The 20,344-nt window shown below is 39.8% G+C and overlaps 2 protein-coding genes across 2 annotated transcripts in view; one reads left to right on the top strand and one right to left on the bottom strand.

Moving 5' to 3' along the window:
• Positions 1–1,628, top strand: part of ABR (ABR activator of RhoGEF and GTPase) — a 243,946-nt gene extending 242,318 nt beyond the window's left edge. The window contains exons 20-21 of the mRNA XM_072417685.1: positions 153–157; positions 675–1,628. Coding sequence (XP_072273786.1) covers positions 153–157; positions 675–784 — 115 coding nt within the window. The 3' untranslated portion in view covers positions 785–1,628. The remainder of the gene's footprint in view (positions 1–152; positions 158–674) is intronic.
• An 11,891-nt stretch (positions 1,629–13,519) lies between these two features.
• Positions 13,520–19,116, bottom strand: TIMM22 (translocase of inner mitochondrial membrane 22; the record flags this gene model as incomplete). The annotated part of the gene is given in 3 exon segments (XM_072430884.1): positions 13,520–13,823; positions 15,659–15,731; positions 18,920–19,116. Coding segments are annotated over 3 exon segments (347 nt in total), but the record flags the coding sequence as incomplete, so codon positions are not given.
• Between the last annotated feature and the right edge of the window lie 1,228 nt (positions 19,117–20,344).

A 20,344-nucleotide genomic window follows, 5' to 3' on the forward strand; every position in this document is an offset into this window, starting at 1 on the left:
CGACGATAATAATTGGAAGTGTGTACGTAGCTTTACCTTCACAACTCAAGGTTTTTGGTCTGTGTTTTCACAGCTGTTATTTAGGATTGCCAGAGAGATGTAAGAGGGAGCAATGAAGAGCTTACAACATCCTCTGTGTAAGGTTCTCTAAGGCCAGGTACACACGTGCTATGGTTCTCTTCTGATAATCGACTCAGGGCTGATATCGGACGTGTGTACAGGGCTCGTTGTCCATCGTTCTAACGACCGTCCTGGCAGATCCATGGACGACGAACGATCCTATTGGAAGTGAACGGGGAGAAAGCACAGCGGGAGCTCGTTAATGCATCGTGCAGTCGTTAGTCGTTGAAAAGGATTGTGAAAGATCCTTTCCAATGACAAATATTGCTCGTGTGTACATAACCTAAGATAGGATAGCAACAATCATATGTCACTAGATATACTACATATATTAGATATTGCATTTGCATCCCATATTTTTCCCTCTTTCACTGAATATTCTTAACTAGCATATTACTCCAGGATAACTCTGTCTGTTCCCTATTGGTCTCAATAATATGGGTTAAACTGTCACTCTGCAATCACATTCAGTTTATAAAAGCTAAACTTTCTTTGTAACTAATGTTTGTCTTTTTTTGTCATTCATATGTGACTTTTATTACTATAAATAATAGGACTTTCCTTGTCATTCCAGGTCCAGGTTCTTCTCTATTACCTGCAGCACCAACCAATCACCTTCTCTGAGCTGAAGAGGAACACTCTGTACTACTCTACAGACGTGTGAGCATGCACTTCTGCCATCCAGGAGAAGACAGGGCAGCTCTGCCCCTTTCTGTAAATTAAGCAAGAGACATTTCGAGGGGAGCAAAGTGGTTGGTTTTTGTCACCCAGAGCACCCCTTAACTTCCTCTTGTGCATTTCTTGAATTTTTTTGTACAGAAGTGGAAATGATGAACCAGCACTGTGCTCCCCGTGTAACAAGATGTATTTTGTATATTGGTGTTCAGGCATTATTTTATGTAGGAGCCAGAAGCGTAGGTGGAGCAGGGCCCCGGAGAGCATCCTTCTCGATGTGTGAAAGCGTTCACAAAGTTTCCGTGACTCTGCTGACCCTAAAGGTCTTTTATCCTATTAAATTGTTGTGCTGAAGACTGCATCCTGCACTGTATCCTTCCTCACCTCGGGGACCACGTGGGGTTCATACCCCCTTGACAATTTCACAGACAGTTCTGCCAATGTTTTGCCAGGCACAAACTCACAGAATGTGAGTGGACTCTCAATCCTTACATTTTTAAATATAATTAGTTGCCATGATGTTCTCTTCTCTTGTCCTTCTCTTGTGAATGAAAGTGCTTCTTGGTTCTCTTTTATTTACTTTCCCTGGTGGAGCTGTCACTTGTGATTTTGCTGCTTTGAGAAGGTGGTACGTTTCTGTTACTGCGCTCGACTTGGTGAAATGACTGGTATATGGACTCTTTAGCACTTGGAGAAATGTATCCTTACTGGACCAAACATCGAGTCCTGGGAGACCAGTTGTCCCAATGAAACCAAAACACATCCAAGTCTCTGAAGATATGCCATTTAACGATATTGACTGTTTAAATTATAAAGGCAAATGGTCATCACAATGCAATGTGTTTGCTATATTTTTGTTCCTTGAATAATTGTTCTGAATCAGCCTCATTTATAGATCTTTCTACAATCTGATGCTAAAGCCTAAATCTTCAATCTGTATGATAATACAATCTGTATCGTGATGCAAATGATATAATTCAATGCAGCACCTTCAGTAGTAGCACACTGGTTTTTCTCTAGCTGGGGCTTTACAGCTAGGATTTAAAGGTCAGCCCACTCAAAACATATATCTCAAATGAGTGCTGATGGGTCAAACCACCCACAGGCCTTTTGGTTTTGTTGGGGGCCGATGGGCAGGATCGTTGGTGCAGAGATCTAGGCTTTGGTTGGTCTGACATTTTAAATGTTCGATTGTGCAGATTATACAACACTTAAAGGGAACTCGTGTTTTTGCAGGAGCTGCTTATTTATAGTTGTTAAAACGCTTTAAGTACCATTGGATTTGATGTTCACATTTTCACTCTCTTGCCGTACTATTTTGCTATTACTATGTATACAAATTTTTACAAGTCAGTCAGGCTCTCCTATTAACAGATGCCCACAAACATCTCAGCCACATACAGAAAGCATTATCTTTAATCAGACTTTTATCTTCTTAACACACTGATGATCAACAAACAGATCATTCTAATGTCAATCTAATACAACGCAAAGGCCACAGGGAAAGGATCCCTGTGTACAGATGGTAAGACTGAGTCACTAGTCTATCATGCTGTTTATTATTTTATTTCCTTTTTTATTTTTACCGAAAGGAGGAAAACAGTGGGAATGTGTTTTTTGAACAGATTTTTTACTATAGCTATCTGCATGTTATGTTCTGATTGACAAATCTCCTTTAGATATACCAACAAGTTAGAAGGGTCCAACTAATTGGTTACATATAGTGTGAAGTAATACACTACACACTTGGTAAATTTCCAGGGATTTTACAAAAAGATTGTAAATTGTGTCCATTTTAAATTAAACAATGGGTAAACTAAATTCTGGATTAGGGCTCATTCAATAATTTTACAACCCTGGACATGGAGCCATGAAAAGCAATCATAGTGTATAGAACTAACCTAATTCTGGGATTAGGGTGCTCAGTGTATCGGGCCCATGGCTTGCTAAACTGTGAGAACAGTCCCAGGTAATACTTTCTTGTGCCCATTTTCAGTGACTGGTCTGGTTGATGCCTTTTTATGGTGCCAGTATCTGCTATACTCATTGACTTCTGTCAAATAAAAGTGTCGGGACATGAAGTTCGAGTGAAACTGTTCAGAGCTGCAGCAGCCTAGGCCATGTTTTCTAGATGTTTTATTCCTTGGTTTGTGCCAGCACATACTGTCCTCATCTAGAAATAAACATAAAAAATCCTTGGCCATTTTGGTAGTTCACCGAGGTTCTGGTTTACCAGGAGATGTCTTCCAATGATGTCACACTTGATGGTCTGTTCACATTTTACTGACCAGACTTGTAATGAAAGTAAATTCATCCATAACAGCCCTTGCAGTTTCAGATTGAAGTCCGCTTCATAGAACGTTCTGTAGAAGGTGATGCTGAGACTTATGGTGGAAGAGTAGAACCAGGTATAATCTTATCTATTCTCTTGTGTGATTATATTGGACAGTCTCCGCTGTTTTATTTATGTGTTAAACTCTCCAGTGAATTGGTTATCCAGACAAGGGCTGTGGTTGATCTCTCTACAAAGTTCCTTTGTTTTCTATTGTACCGTTCTTTTAAATGGCTGAAGATTTATATTTATAAGTGTATATGTTTTGCAGCTTGCTTTACAGAAGAAAATAAAGGGAACATGTCATTGGGAAATCTTGCAAAAAACAGTATCGATCGCCCTTAGAAAGTACCTTAAATTGCCAATATTTCACCTCTGCTTGCAAACTTCAACTCCGACACTCCATGGAAGCCCAGAATGGAAGTACCAGTTGGTGTAATTTGTCCCTGAAATTGTGAAAGGCTTTTTCACATTATTTAGTAAGCCTGAGACTCCCATATTGTATTGTGGGCTGTCAGCAGATTTCCAGCAAAGTCAGCATTTCGGTACTATTCACACATACAGGTACAGCAGCTCCATACACATGTTGGAGGTAAATTTGTCAAGCAGAGAGCATACACTGCCACCCTAGGATAGGACGCTGCAGATTTTCTAATAACAAGATTACTTTACATTAATATTCTGCTTATAAAACCTTTCACATTACTTTATCTCTTTTCTGTTGTAACGTCTTCATTAGATAATTACATTTCCAACAAGAAAACATCCCCATTGCAAATCAATAATTTTATCCAATGTCCATTTAAATGTGTCAGCATTATGAACTATATCCAATCGTACATTAATCCTTTACTGTACCTCAGTACTGAGCCCATCTCATTTGTTACAGATTTCCGTCTTTCGATTCTCTATACATTGATTACTCTGCCAAGATGTTCTGTAAGGACAATATTTTTGCACTTTTGTGCCACAATGTTTTCTGATCACTGAACAACAGAATTTACAAAAAAAAGCTCCAGATTTCCTAGTGTCTCAGCTCTGTCTTATGACCCGTCCTAACTTATTCAAGTTGTTGTGTATATAGAAACATAACAAAGGAAATACTTTTATTTTCTGTACTGTGCTTTAAATGTCCCCTTTAATGTCATATTCCATTCTTTGCATTCGTTCAAAATGTCTGCTTATCTGGATAGTATGAGCCAAGTGAAGCCGAGTATGTCATGTGAACCTTTCCAGATGTCTCCCCAAGGATAGGAGGAATGGTGGTGCTCACATCCATCTCTGAATGGATTTACTGAGGGTAGAAAAGCACAACTTAGGGTTCACCTTTATTCAGTAACCATCTGCACACAAAATGAGCCCTTGTTCCTATGGAATACCCAGACACCCTTTTTTGATGTTTTTTTTAATTTAATATTTAAGGAACTTATTAATTTATTGAACAATATCCCCTTAAAGGTAATCTCTAGAGAAAGACCCAGCAGTGCCCAACCTGGGCTCACAGGGCAGCTTTTATATCTTCTGGACAGATTCTATGCCGGGAATTCAGGGATGTTGACATTTTCAGGTACTTTTACTAGCTGTACTGGAAGAACAGTTTATTGTATTAAATAGTAAACTTTTATATCAATTTGGAGTTCAGTGTTTCCAAATAAGCTCAACTCAGCGGAGTTAATATCTTACTGGAACAACATTGTGTTCTTTTACAGTGGAATCTGGATGCTGGTAAATACATCAGCAGTTTCCCGTTATAGTAATCTGAACCAACTTCTGTTCAGTAGCAAGTTTACTGCATTGTGGAGGTGGCAGAGTCTGTGGAATCATTCAGGTTCAGTGAAATAAGAGATTAAACCATAACTCAGTGTCTGAAATGAGGGGAAGCAATCCTTCCCCCTCTCCTGATCACTGTGTACAGAATGCATGAGCCCCTCCTGGCAGGGCCTGGTGCATTATTTCTTATTGCAGAATACTGCAACAGGTAGTAATCTTCTGCAGCATATAAATTCTGTGATCCCAGATTTACATTTTGCCATTGTGAGGACTAAAGTGATATCAATTAGTTGTGTTTTGGGAAATAACCAGTGGAGTACATTGGAAACCTCTGCTATCTCACTATTGAGCACCCCTGGGATAAACAGGTTCTAGGCCCGTTTATATATTTGCAGGTCTTGCTATACCTCTCCTATTACTCTGGCCTGTGTACAGCAGAGATGGACACACTCTGATGACCAATGGCCATTACAAGAAATACAAATGTGGGGGCTGCAAACTCTTGATTTTTTAATCCTTGTTAGTTGCCTGACTGTCTCTGACTACAATGAGTGCTGCAAATTTGCTCCAGGTCAAGGATTCAAGTCAAATCTCCTGATGTCAGTGATTTAAAAACTATTAAACTTATTGAATCAACATGTCAGTGGGTCCACTAGTATAGGGAGAATCTGGCAATGGCAGTTTGCATTTTCTTTCGTGATAGTTTTCCATTAACATCTGGATGGGACTTCTCAAATTCTGACAATTTCTCTAGAAATGCAAATCTCCTATGAGCTGGACATTACTTGCCACGTCCTGGACAGATTCCCAAAGAGCGCACAGTAAATGTGGAATCTCTGAGGTCTCTTCCAGGATAATAAATGCTGTATTGCTTTCTATAGAGCCTATACCCACCATAGTGATGCATGCTGGAAGAAGAGCTGTGTTCAGTTGCACTGCCCAGTATTGTCCTATTGTACACAAGTTATTGGAACACAATTCAATGCTTGTGTTATGATAAGGACAAGCCCAAATGTGTGCTAAGACAACACCTGCCATTTATACTCTGCTCTTTCAGGGAACATTCATGTTAAGAAAACATTCTTCAGCACCATTGTACATGAAGAGAAGGGCTAACATCCATGCTGGCAATTGTGTCCAGAATAAAACTGGTGCATGTTGCTACTTATGGTGCACAAAATATTCTGTTACAGGTTTATCATCTGCAATTAGGACACCAGCCTATCACACTGACCTTCCCGGTTTTCTGCGCCACATATTACTTATAAATATTATTTAACTGAAATCATTTATCGTCAGAAACCAAAAGGAAATAGTGTAACATTTGTTTCCAGAATCTGAGTCAATGGTCTAATGCAATGGTTTATAGCTTCCTGGCTCGTCTTCATAATGGCTGGTTGTACTGATTTCTTTCTAAAGATTTCATACTCTAATACTAGCTGTACTGGAAGAACAGTTTATTGTATTAAATAGTAAACTTTTATATCAATTTGGAGTTCAGTGTTTCCAAATAAGCTCAACTCAGCGGAGTTAATATCTTACTGGAACAACATTGTGTTCTTTTACAGTGGAATCTGGATGCTGGTAAATACATCAGCAGTTTCCCGTTATAGTAATCTGAATCAACTTCTGTTCAGTAGCAAGTTTACTGCATTGTGGAGGTGGCAGAGTCTGTGGAATCATTCAGGTTCAGTGAAATAAGAGATTAAACCATAACTCAGTGTCTGAAATGAGGGGAAGCAATCCTTCCCCCTCTCCTGATCACTGTGTACAGAATGCATGAGCCCCTCCTGGCAGGGCCTGGTGCATTATTTCTTATTGCAGAATACTGCAACAGGTAGTAATCTTCTGCAGCATATAAATTCTGTGATCCCAGATTTACATTTTGCCATTGTGAGGACTAAAGTGATATCAATTAGTTGTGTTTTGGGAAATAACCAGTGGAGTACATTGGAAACCTCTGCTATCTCACTATTGAGCACCCCTGGGATAAACAGGTTCTAGGCCCGTTTATATATTTGCAGGTCTTGCTATACCTCTCCTATTACTCTGGCCTGTGTACAACAGAGATGGACACACTCTGATGACCAATGGCCATTACAAGAAATACAAATGTGGGGGCTGCAAACTCTTGATTTTTTAATCCTTGTTAGTTGCCTGACTGTCTCTGACTACAATGAGTGCTGCAAATTTGCTCCAGGTCAAGGATTCAAGTCAAATCTCCTGATGTCAGTGATTTAAAAACTATTAAACTTATTGAATCAACATGTCAGTGGGTCCACTAGTATAGGGAGAATCTGGCAATGGCAGTTTGCATTTTCTTTCGTGATAGTTTTCCATTAACATCTGGATGGGACTTCTCAAATTCTGACAATTTCTCTAGAAATGCAAATCTCCTATGAGCTGGACATTACTTGCCACGTCCTGGACAGATTCCCAAAGAGCGCACAGTAAATGTGGAATCTCTGAGGTCTCTTCCAGGATAATAAATGCTGTATTGCTTTCTATAGAGCCTATACCCACCATAGTGATGCATGCTGGAAGAAGAGCTGTGTTCAGTTGCACTGCCCAGTATTGTCCTATTGTACACAAGTTATTGGAACACAATTCAATGCTTGTGTTATGATAAGGACAAGCCCAAATGTGTGCTAAGACAACACCTGCCATTTATACTCTGCTCTTTCAGGGAACATTCATGTTAAGAAAACATTCTTCAGCACCATTGTACATGAAGAGAAGGGCTAACATCCATGCTGGCAATTGTGTCCAGAATAAAACTGGTGCATGTTGCTACTTATGGTGCACAAAATATTCTGTTACAGGTTTATCATCTGCAATTAGGACACCAGCCTATCACACTGACCTTCCCGGTTTTCTGCGCCACATATTACTTATAAATATTATTTAACTGAAATCATTTATCGTCAGAAACCAAAAGGAAATAGTGTAACATTTGTTTCCAGAATCTGAGTCAATGGTCTAATGCAATGGTTTATAGCTTCCTGGCTCGTCTTCATAATGGCTGGTTGTACTGATTTCTTTCTAAAGATTTCATACTCTAAATAGCATTTTATATCGGAACCCCAAATTTTCAATACCGGGACACCCAACCTGTAAAGCACCAGATTTAATTAAGAATTTATTTGATGTTTTATTTTTTTTTTCCAGCTATGATTCTATTTTTAAAGCCCAAATAAAAGTAAGATTTCTCAAGGGATTTAGGAAGAAAAGATGTTATGTATATTTTTATTTTGTGTCTGTACCGTTGCAATGTATGTATATTATTATGGCGTTAGATTGAAACGGAAATAGCCAGGATAATGTTAGTTAATAAAACATTTTAAAAAAATCATCTTTTTTATTTGGAGACGTTATTTATGTATTAAATAATACAACCTTAGAACCCTGCAACGTTAGAAGGAAATCTTCTATAAAAAGTCATTGAGCTGTACTGATAATACACAGGAAAATAATATTCCTTGACATGGAAGATGGTCTGCATATGGAATAGTGTTCAGTGAATCTCATGGCTGTACAGACAGGTAGGTTACTGTTCTATTTCAGCTTTACAACTTCAAGTATTACCTCTAAAACTAATTATTGGACTGCAACCCTGGTCCTGGAAGGTGACCTAGGAAACAAAGAAATCTTCCAGCTGGTCTGCATAGTAGAGCCGCGTAACAACAAAACATTTGGCAAGGTAGTGTCAAAATTTACCTACCTGGAGTTCCACTGTGAGCTAAGTTCTGGCCCTTTATGAGGGCAAACATGCATTATTACCAATGAATAACCAAACAATTTACAAAACAATCGTGAGTGGTCGTGTTATGTTACAAAACAAGTAAAATAATGATTTTTCTCAACAGAAATGAATTCCCTCTGGTTGACAAAAGAAATCGCAGAGAATCTTTAGCATGGTGGCATCCCTAAAACATTTCCTTTCTTTAGTTTTGGTTAAAGGTGGGAAGGCTATGAAGTTCTCAAGTTTTTATTGCTATATGTCGCTGCAAAGATTCAAATTATTTGTCCTATTGCTAACACCAAATTAGGAGAAATCTAAAAGTTTACAGTTGTCCCTAAATAGAAAGAAAAGGGAAAATCTTCAAATGCTGACCCTTGTTTTGGTGACAGCTGTTTGTTATAGAAATCTCCGCACATAGACCACAAACTGACATTTGTTTAAATGCTTCCCTACTTTATCCCAAATTGAAAATAAAGTTTTGGAATACCTCCACTCTATGTTTAGTGTATAGGAGGGATGATTCTAACCATCATAAACAAATCTTCAAATTGCTCAACTGTTGGAAGATGGCTTTGTCCACAATGGTCACTGGAAAAAGGGAAACAAGGATTTTACACCAATCTGACTGGCCGTTCTTGGCCTCAAGGTTGGCCAGATGATTTGTTTTATTATGGTTTAGTAATACAGTATGTCTGCTCATATGGCCAATCCCAGGCAATCGCATGTGCTGAGAACAACCAGATGGGACTGTTTGCTGTTGCCTATCCCAGCTATCCCAGTGATTCCCCATAATTCCTATTCCCAATTCTGGTAAAGCCAATGTCACCACTGGTGGCTGTGGGTGCAGCATTCAATGTGAGAGCTTCAGATATAAATAACACTTGGGTGAAACCCAACATGGACAAGTTTACTGTCATTTTTTTCTTCATTAGAAGAATACAGAGATATCTGTCATTAATTAATTGAGTGTTTTTCAAGTATCATTTTTAATACTCTTATATTTCAGGGTTGTTAGAGCACCAGTTAGGATCCAGAATAATGATTGTAAGAGCCCATATGGAGCCCAAGTTTATATCAGTTTAGGGTGGACCTAAAATCTTTTAATCCATCACACAGGCATCAGGGAAAATCTTTTTGCAATGAGATGGCCGGGATACAGCTGCAAGCACTTTGTGTGGCATGCTACATATAATAAAAGGCAGGACGGGGCTGTAACAGAAAAGTGTTTGGACAATAACTGCTCTGTGTCCCATCTGCAGGTGTTCCCTCTAATACGGGGAAGAAGTGGCTGGTTTGTGGCCAATGTAAGCACAAGCTTCACTATTTACTTTGAGGTTAGAAAGCATAACGTTAAATAGAGAGAAAATTCCTTAAATGTATCTATAATCCAAACAGGAACCACTGTGTCCTCCAGCCCTGGAATGCTATTACCAGTGATGTCTATTCTGTACAAACTGGTTTCGGTCCAGATTCTGCACAAGAATCTTACTACTGACAATTTGTGTCATTTCCATCCACCACTGACCTTACAGCAATTCATTTACCTGTGATATTTTTCAAGCAATTGGATGCAATGAATCACCTTTATAGGGTGTCATTGTCACAAGGAACCATCAATCATTTTCTGCATACAGCTGTTAAAGACGAACTCCTATAGGAATTACTTACAGTAACCCTGGTAACAGCTAGCTTTGTGTAATATTAAGAAAATAAAGTGTTTCTGTGATACAAGGCAAATTGTATGGGGCGTGCTTGTCAGGAATGAGAGAACAAGTTAAACGAAGGGCTGTATATGGATGTTAACAGAGGGCTGACCAACACACAGTGCATCTCCCAAAAATAATAAAGGAGGGTGGTCATGGACATCAAATTATTCTCAGTATGTGGTTTTCTAAGATTACACATTAGCAGCCCTCCCACTATCAGAACACACAATTGTAAGAGGTTATATTCAGAGATAATTGGCTTGATTTTTCTCAACAGAAATGAATTCCCTCTGGTTGACAAAAGAAATCGCAGAGAATCTTTAGCATGGTGGCATCCCTAAAACATTTCCTTTCTTTAGTTTTGGTTAAAGGTGGGAAGGCTATGAAGTTCTCAAGTTTTTATTGCTATATGTCGCTGCAAAGATTCAAATTATTTGTCCTATTGCTAACACCAAATTAGGAGAAATCTAAAAGTTTACAGTTGTCCCTAAATAGAAAGAAAAGGGAAAATCTTCAAATGCTGACCCTTGTTTTGGTGACAGCTGTTTGTTATAGAAATCTCCGCACATAGACCACAAACTGACATTTGTTTAAATGCTTCCCTACTTTATCCCAAATTGAAAATAAAGTTTTGGAATACCTCCACTCTATGTTTAGTGTATAGGAGGGATGATTCTAACCATCATAAACAAATCTTCAAATTGCTCAACTGTTGGAAGATGGCTTTGTCCACAATGGTCACTGGAAAAAGGGAAACAAGGATTTTACACCAATCTGACTGGCCGTTCTTGGCCTCAAGGTTGGCCAGATGATTTGTTTTATTATGGTTTAGTAATACAGTATGTCTGCTCATATGGCCAATCCCAGGCAATCGCATGTGCTGAGAACAACCAGATGGGACTGTTTGCTGTTGCCTATCCCAGCTATCCCAGTGATTCCCCATAATTCCTATTCCCAATTCTGGTAAAGCCAATGTCACCACTGGTGGCTGTGGGTGCAGCATTCAATGTGAGAGCTTCAGATATAAATAACACTTGGGTGAAACCCAACATGGACAAGTTTACTGTCATTTTTTTCTTCATTAGAAGAATACAGAGATATCTGTCATTAATTAATTGAGTGTTTTTCAAGTATCATTTTTAATACTCTTATATTTCAGGGTTGTTAGAGCACCAGTTAGGATCCAGAATAATGATTGTAAGAGCCCATATGGAGCCCAAGTTTATATCAGTTTAGGGTGGACCTAAAATCTTTTAATCCATCACACAGGCATCAGGGAAAATCTTTTTGCAATGAGATGGCCGGGATACAGCTGCAAGCACTTTGTGTGGCATGCTACATATAATAAAAGGCAGGACGGGGCTGTAACAGAAAAGTGTTTGGACAATAACTGCTCTGTGTCCCATCTGCAGGTGTTCCCTCTAATACGGGGAAGAAGTGGCTGGTTTGTGGCCAATGTAAGCACAAGCTTCACTATTTACTTTGAGGTTAGAAAGCATAACGTTAAATAGAGAGAAAATTCCTTAAATGTATCTATAATCCAAACAGGAACCACTGTGTCCTCCAGCCCTGGAATGCTATTACCAGTGATGTCTATTCTGTACAAACTGGTTTCGGTCCAGATTCTGCACAAGAATCTTACTACTGACAATTTGTGTCATTTCCATCCACCACTGACCTTACAGCAATTCATTTACCTGTGATATTTTTCAAGCAATTGGATGCAATGAATCACCTTTATAGGGTGTCATTGTCACAAGGAACCATCAATCATTTTCTGCATACAGCTGTTAAAGACGAACTCCTATAGGAATTACTTACAGTAACCCTGGTAACAGCTAGCTTTGTGTAATATTAAGAAAATAAAGTGTTTCTGTGATACAAGGCAAATTGTATGGGGCGTGCTTGTCAGGAATGAGAGAACAAGTTAAACGAAGGGCTGTATATGGATGTTAACAGAGGGCTGACCAACACACAGTGCATCTCCCAAAAATAATAAAGGAGGGTGGTCATGGACATCAAATTATTCTCAGTATGTGGTTTTCTAAGATTACACATTAGCAGCCCTCCCACTATCAGAACACACAATTGTAAGAGGTTATATTCAGAGATAATTGGCTGGGTTACTGGAAACTAAACACATTTTACAGGGGGTCTTGTCAGCAGCAGTTACAGTGCTTAAAAAAAAGCAATCACCCCCTGGGTACTGTGACAGAGTGTTGAATCACAATGGGTTAATTTATGATTATTTAGCACTGCTCATAGTTAGAATGGAGTTTGTTCTCATCTGACAGCTAAAACTTCTTACCGCTAACTTCAAACCCCCCCCCCCATCCCAAATACCAGGCAGCAGACAAAGGTTACAGCAGTTTTCTCTTTGCTTCTTTCCCATAAAACTACAACTGAAGCATTTAGGGGTAACAGTTGTATGGAGCCCTGGAACTCCTTTAGACTTGCCATGGATCTACTGGTGGCCTCTTCACACTAGATTTACACTGTCTCGGATTTAAACACTACGCCAAGGGCTATTCATTGATTTGTTATGTTTGGTTTACCCAGCCGATCTTGTGCTTTGAGTCCCTTCGGAGTCCAGTTGTTAGGGATGTGTTTGTTATGTCTTTGGTGTAAGGTATACTACAATACTGACAGGCACTGGTCCTTCCCCATGTACATTGATATACAGGTTGACATTCAAAAATCCGGCTATCAATAATCCTTCAATAAACTTCTGCATGCGCGTTACATCACCCTGGCTCGGTCCGTCAAGACGACCGAAGATGATCCTGCAGCAGGAAGAGGGGAAGAAAGACTGGCACCCTGAGCTGGAACGCAGATAGTCGAGTTGTGGGAATTTAGTTCCACTTTATATTTTGGTGCATGCCACAAACTTATATATATTTCCAGTTTTATAAATATGCCCTTAAATGTTAAACAAGCCGTGCCAAATTTAAACAAATCTACCGAGTTATAACTATTAAAATTGCTGAAAAATGTGCTTACCTCCACCATCTTTGTACACTGTGTCTTATATACCAGAAGTCATAGAACAGGTGTGTATGCAGTATCCATACCAAGCAACCATGTTAGTTGGGAAGAAGAATGTGTTATGACTTCCATGAACTCTGAAGCATGACTACATGAAGAGTGTAGCAGTAAATACACTGAACAATCTAGTAATGTGTACCCCATGTAATAACATAATTCTGTACATTTATATTATATAATACACAAACAATCTATGTAGTGGATTTCTCCACTAGTTACAAGGAATCATCCAACCAACTGTAAAAGTCTCTTTTCTTGCAAGGAGTCCCTGGTGCAGCTGCTCTGTGCATTGGTCAAGCACAATAGTTCTTTAAAATGTCTATGGTGCACCAGCGCCATCCAGTGGCATAAATCCATTATCGCAGATAATAGTCTATGACTGCAGAGAAGGCTGCAAATCCTCCGCATCCCAGAGCTCCAGCTTTCACGCCAGCTGTAAGATAACATTAATAACATTATTATCAGTAAAAAGTAGGCCTGATACCATATCACAATCATAAGAACATACAGGCAGAAAAAATATTAATAAATAATTACTGGACTGATTATTATTGTGTTTATAATAAATGTTATGGAATTTCACCATCAAGAAAACTATACAGGTAGTCCCCGGGTTACATACGAGATAGGGACTGTAGGTTTGTTCTTAAGTTGAATTTGTATGTAAGTCAGAACAGGTACATTATTTTAATTTGCAATTAGGACAGATGTTTGTCTCAACTTAATATAAGCTGCCTGTCAGCCATCTAATGGATGTCTGACCGACTTATACAAGACTTCTCTAGAGCTGCCCCATCTCTCTGGAATGGTCTTCCTCGTCCTATTCGGCTTGCTCCTACTCTCTGCTCTTTAAAAAGAGCGCTCAAAACCCATTTTTTCAAACTTGCCTACTCATCGTCTTCTGCCTTTTGAAACCATCACTACTTCCCACCACTACATATCTCCCATCCTATTGTGTGTAAATTCCCCCACCTACTAGATTGTAAGCTCTTCGGGGCAGGGTCCTCTCCCCCAGTAGCAATTACTGTATTAGTCTGTCATTTGCAACATCTATTTAATGTACAGCGCTGCGTAATATGTTGGCGCTATATAAATCCTGTTTATTAATAAGATAATTTTTATTTATATATGCACATACTCAATGGCCACTTTATTAAGTCCACCTGTTACACTGTTTGTTATCACAAATATCTAATAAGCCGATCACATGGCAGTAACTTATTGTGTTTAGGAATGTAGATATTGTGAAGACAGCCTGCTGAAGTGCACTAAAAGAATCAGAATAGGGGGAGAAAGGTGATTTGGTAGCATGGCTGGTATTCCAACAATCTGCTGGGATTTTTACACACAATGATCTCTGGGGTTTACAGGGAAATGGTCCAAAGTGGGAGAAAGTCTACTTGCAGATCTCCTACCAAAAAAGCCCATGGTGCCTAATTAGTTTATTGAAACTGACAATATCACCACAATCAAATTTTCTCCACTGTCACCCTCTTTGTGCTAGGAAGTCGTTCCCAGCACACTAATAAACCAAGTTAAAATAGACTGTAACACTACTCTAAAAAAACACAAGTTTTGTAATATTCCAAATACAGAGCTTTGCAGTCTGCTTAAAGCGTACCTAAACTCAGAAATTTCACTTTTCGTAAAAGAGTAGACAACCCGTTTATGTAAGGTACAAATTCTGTTTGTTTAGGTTTTTTTTAAAGGTGCAGCACCGCCCCCTAATTCTCGTTCGCCTGGTAATCAAGAATGAATGGGAGCGCAAAGCCCCACAGGATACCTACGCCACGCATCCCGGAAGGCTCTTGGGTGCTCCCTCTGTGCATGTCTGAGCATCTCGGGCATTCACAGAAGGAGCCTTTTGGTGAAAAAAAGAAGAAATTTGTGGATCTCACGCATGTGCAGTGAGGTTTTTTCCAACCTACATCAGCCGATGTCGTGCCTGGGTCGGGTGATGTAGGAAGAAGAACCAGGAAGAAGAGGCGAAGATGGGGCCGCCCCAGAGACAGATACCGGGACAACGCTGAAGTTGTCCTTTAATATCCATACAACCACAGTGCAGCCTAAAACATGTTAAGCGGTCACTTTCTAGTCACCTCCTCAGACTGTTTCTGTACTCGATCCATAGCATGGTCAGTCACATTTTGCTGGATGAGGGGAATAAGAAATGCATGGTACTGAACACCAATCTCTGCTGAATAGTCAGAGCTCAGAACCCTACAGAATGACCAGTTCTCCTGCAGATCTCTGATGATCACCACTCACCTCTGAAGCCGATTGCTCCTCCTGTTATACAGCCACTGATCACACTGTTCTTCCAGTCAGATTTCCCTCGATACTAAAATGTAAAAACAAAATAAATATAACATTTGTAGGCATAAAATGTGAAAAGTGACACAGAAATGGGCCGGTATAAAGAGGGGTAAATATAAGACTCTTCCCAAATACAGAATCTCCAAGTGCTTCCCCATTGGTGGACTTGGAAGTCTTTCAAACCTGTGCCATTAACCTGCTGTGTAACTCTGAATGTCAAAAACATATAGGGAGAATGAAGGGGTAAAATAAGTGCAAGACAAAGCCACCTACCTACCTGTACAGGGTTTCCAGGACAATGCTGGGTGAATCACAAGGCTAGCTAAGCAGGAAACCTATGCACCTGTGTATTTGCATAGAGATCATCTTTTACTAGAACAATGAATATGACATCTATAGCTGACCTTCTTTTGAAAATGCTAACCTGCCTGGCTGTTTTACTGCCAAAAAGATTGGGACACTAGAGTAAAGAATAATATCTCCTGATCATTTTCAGAGTCAACAGAGAGGATGCATTTTCATCAGTGAAGCTGGCTGATCCAGCAAACCTGGAATGGATTTCCTAAAAGTAATTTGCCATGTTAGAAAATGGTATCAATCCTGGACCGGATTCATTCCATGCTTGCTGGATCACCCAGCTTCACGGATGAAAGTGTGTCCTCTCCAGCCTTATAGAGCTTTAATAAATCCGGTCCAATGACACATAGCACAGAAGCCACTGAATGCCCATGACAGCCATGGAAAGGTCAGCAGTAGCAGTTGATGTTTATTCTCTATTTTCCTGCTAAATTTTAGATTAGGTGTACACTAAACTGAGCAATGACATCCACTCAGGCTCTATATACCCATCACAGCACTTTATATTAGGATATATTATATAATAAATTAATTTCCCCACAAACAACTTAGCATAAAGGGTATTTCCTAATCCATTGGCAGAATTTGTGACCCGCACTCAGTAATAATCTAAAGCTGTCACACCACTGTGAGTCATTGTGCTGCTGCAGGCTAAGCGGAGCTTTATGTCGGGATGGCAGTACGAATACAGAAGCACAACCTCAGCCCCCGCAGATATGACTTCATACTGCCACTCCGCTTTCTGTAACTGCATAACAATGGTGGGATGAGTGATGGGGAGTGAACTGACCCCATGAGATTATTAAAATGTTTAATCCCTTCTGTGCTCACAGATCATCATCACAGGAGAGGATCCATCTTCAAAGTAAGGGGATGATGGAGCACGGATCACACTCTGCAGTCAGAATTTGACTCATTGGGCCTGATTTATTAAAGCTCCCCAAGGCTGGAGAGGATAGACTTTCATCAGTGATGCTGAGGAATCCAGCAAACCTGGTAAGGATCTGGTCCAGGATTGAAAACATTTGCTACCAAATCAATTTTAGGAAATCCATTCCAGGTTTGCCGAGTCACCCGGCTTTACTGATGGAAGTGTATGCTTTCCAGCTTTGGGGGGCTTTAATAAATCAGGCCCATTGTGGGTGGAACAAGTAGTAAGTCCTGCTCTTTCCTTTTCTACTTAAAGCAGAAAAAGTTGGTTAGATGTACATTTTAAATCAAATACAGAGCTCATTATAGGACTATATTAAAATGAACTTTTCCCTTTATTCTGAATTTTTCTCATGACCCCCTTCCCCCCTATACGAGGGCGTGCTGAGAAGTTCCTGGCTTTGCCCCCTTCCAGATGAAATAGAAAAATGAGTGTGGGGGCATATGACAGCCTAATATCTTATTTCTAACATCAAAGATGCTGCTGAGAGCTGGTTTGCGGCCCAAAGGACTTTAATTTGAATGGTCTAGAAAAGCTGCAACTACGCTGTACCAAGTGCATCAGTCTCAGGGGGGATTATGTTGAATAAATGTGTTATTTCATAACTCTGCTTCTCCTCTTTCTAGGCAAAGCCAGGAACTTCTCAGCACCCCCTAGTATGATCACATAAAGTTGTACATTTATTTAGTTTGTAATAGATGTAATAGATTTTATTATTTTATTCTCTTCTCCCATCCTTATTTCTTGGCTGGGCAAAATCTGCTGGCAGCCTCCAGGGATATCCAGGAGTTGGCATGGCAGCTCATTACGAGGGAGCAGCTGTCATAGTCAGAAAACAAGACTAAAGAGAAGAGACGGGCAGGTAAAGGATCACATTGCTGGATTCTATGGACTGATAAGAATAAATAAATAAAACATATAAGAATTTATAGGGCCAAGTTTGATTTGTGACATTTAGGTAAAAGGTTTTCTTTATCAGGTTTCAAGATAATATGAAATATATCAATATGAAATATTTCAAGATTATATGAAATCTGTCCAGATAAACAGCCATTTTAAGTTGGCATTAGATATAAGAAACCTGACTGACAAGCAGAACACAACATTTGTCTGATATATAAACATGAATGGTCTGTGCTGATCTTCTGCTCTGCGTCTTTATGTTTATTACCTGCAAAGCAATTCAGGAACCAGTGTTGGGAAGAAGCATTTTCTTGGGCTTAGACTTGCTTGGTAACAATGTGATAAAGAAGAATGGTGACCACACCAATGTATTGGATGCTGGAAACCTAATAGATGGTTTTCTCATGAAATCCTGATAACTTCTGTGTGGTCACACAACCCATAGCAAACAATGTGAACTTCAATGATCAGTATCTCCGCCCCCCTATTGCTCCATGACACCCCAAATAAAATATTCAAATACACATATTATTAAAATGCACCTAAACTCGGAATTTTCACTTTACATGAAAGGGTAAACAACCTAGTGAGAATGAATGGGAGCGCAGAGCCTCCCGGGATACCTTAGTCACACATCCCAGGAGGCTCTTGGATGTTTCTTCTGTGCATGCCCGACCATCTCAGGTACGCACAGAAGGAGCCCTTTCATCAAAAGGGAAAAAAGTTGCCGACCTTACGCATGTGCAGTGAGATCAGCAAGTTTTTTCCCATCTACATCACCTGATCTGGCGGCTGGGTTGGGTGATGTAGAAAGAAGAACGCGGAAAAAGAGAAGATGGTGGCAACCGGAGCGCCGGGACAACGTGGGACCCGATAGAAGACACCTCCGGACCGATCGACTGCACTGTGGGATTGAAGGTAGGTGGATTTTTTGGGGGGGGACTTTTGAGTTTAGTTTCCCTTTATTAATGTCATTCTTGTGACTTACACACAACGAGGAGAATTATTTGCATTGTACTCACCGATTCCACCAGACACTCCGTACAGGAAAACATGGCGCCCACTATAGCAAAGTTTTTGGCGTAGGACATCCCCCTCTGCCCCATGTCCTTCAATACCTCCTTGGCAGTAGGAGTGCGATAGGGATCCTTAGGCTCAAAACCAACGTTGGTGTCAATGCCAGCAGTGAACACACCAAAGGCTCCACCGAGGACAAAACCTAAAAGAAGCGTAAAGAACAAAAGATCAGAACATTTTCACTCTTAATATAGAGATGGACCAATCGGGTCACTAATACTGGTCAGAACTTGTAACTGCTAGTACATCAGCTAGGAGACATCCCCAGGATCAAGAATTTATCTGAGACTCGGCCACCTTTCATAGAGTGTAAAATATATGCAGTACAATGGGATTATAGCCTGAATATATATAAATAATCTACTCAGTGATTTTTAATGGCCACAAACTTTATTATTGGTTCTTAACTCAATCTTACAATTTCAACTCCTATTACTTTCTTAAAACCACAATATCTTATAAATATCCATTCTTACAGAACTCAGTCACCACCGCTCAAGTTCCAAAATAACTGAATAAACTTCCACATAAACATTCTATTGAGAAGAGATTTTCAACCAAATAATTTATTTAGCTGTGACTGGGGGGTGCAGCTATACCAGGTGAGTAATCTTCGGTAAGTATTCTCCTGAATAACATTTGACATTTCTTCCCTTTAAATAAGTACCTAGGAGTGCAGGAGGAGTAACAGGATAACGTGGCATGAGGAAAATCCTGGATGTTGATTAGATTTTTTTTTAAGGTAAATAAAAGTTTCTTTCTTTTTTCTTTTAAAACGAAATAATGTGGGGAGAACCTACAAACTCCATGCAGATAGTGCCTGGGCGAGATTTGAACCTGGGACCAAGCGCTGCAAAGGCTATAGTGCTAACCACAGAGCCACCCCAGTCAGTCTGCTGCTGGTATAAATGGTAAAGGTGTTCTGTGATCCAACGAAAGAGAATTAGTGATTTCAGTCCAGCAAAGTCATAGAGTTATCAGCTCAGAATGTTTATGTTTACTGGGCTTCTGGCAAATCAAAAACAATTGTTCAGCACTGATGTGAAGCAGCAATGGATGAAGACAGGAAGTGGGGTGATATTTGTGGTCAGTTATATGAAGGGCATCTTCATTTAATATATTATTAGATGACGTCTCTTCCTTTTCATTGCTCACACACAACACATGTGATGACAATGTGTAACCCCACTTGTGTGACCAATATGTCTGAGAATTGTTATACTGGAATCAGAATTCTTCTCATCATTTCCTTGTCATTCCAGACCTCTCAGGTGTCCCATTGGAAATCAGATCAGATTTTGCTTCATGCCACAGAATTCTGCTTTACCAGAGGAATGGACAGAGGCACAGACACTATGTATACGGTTTCC

This window comes from Pyxicephalus adspersus, chromosome 1 (assembly GCF_032062135.1).
Source record: "Pyxicephalus adspersus chromosome 1, UCB_Pads_2.0, whole genome shotgun sequence".
Taxonomy (NCBI): Eukaryota; Metazoa; Chordata; class Amphibia; order Anura; family Pyxicephalidae; genus Pyxicephalus; species Pyxicephalus adspersus.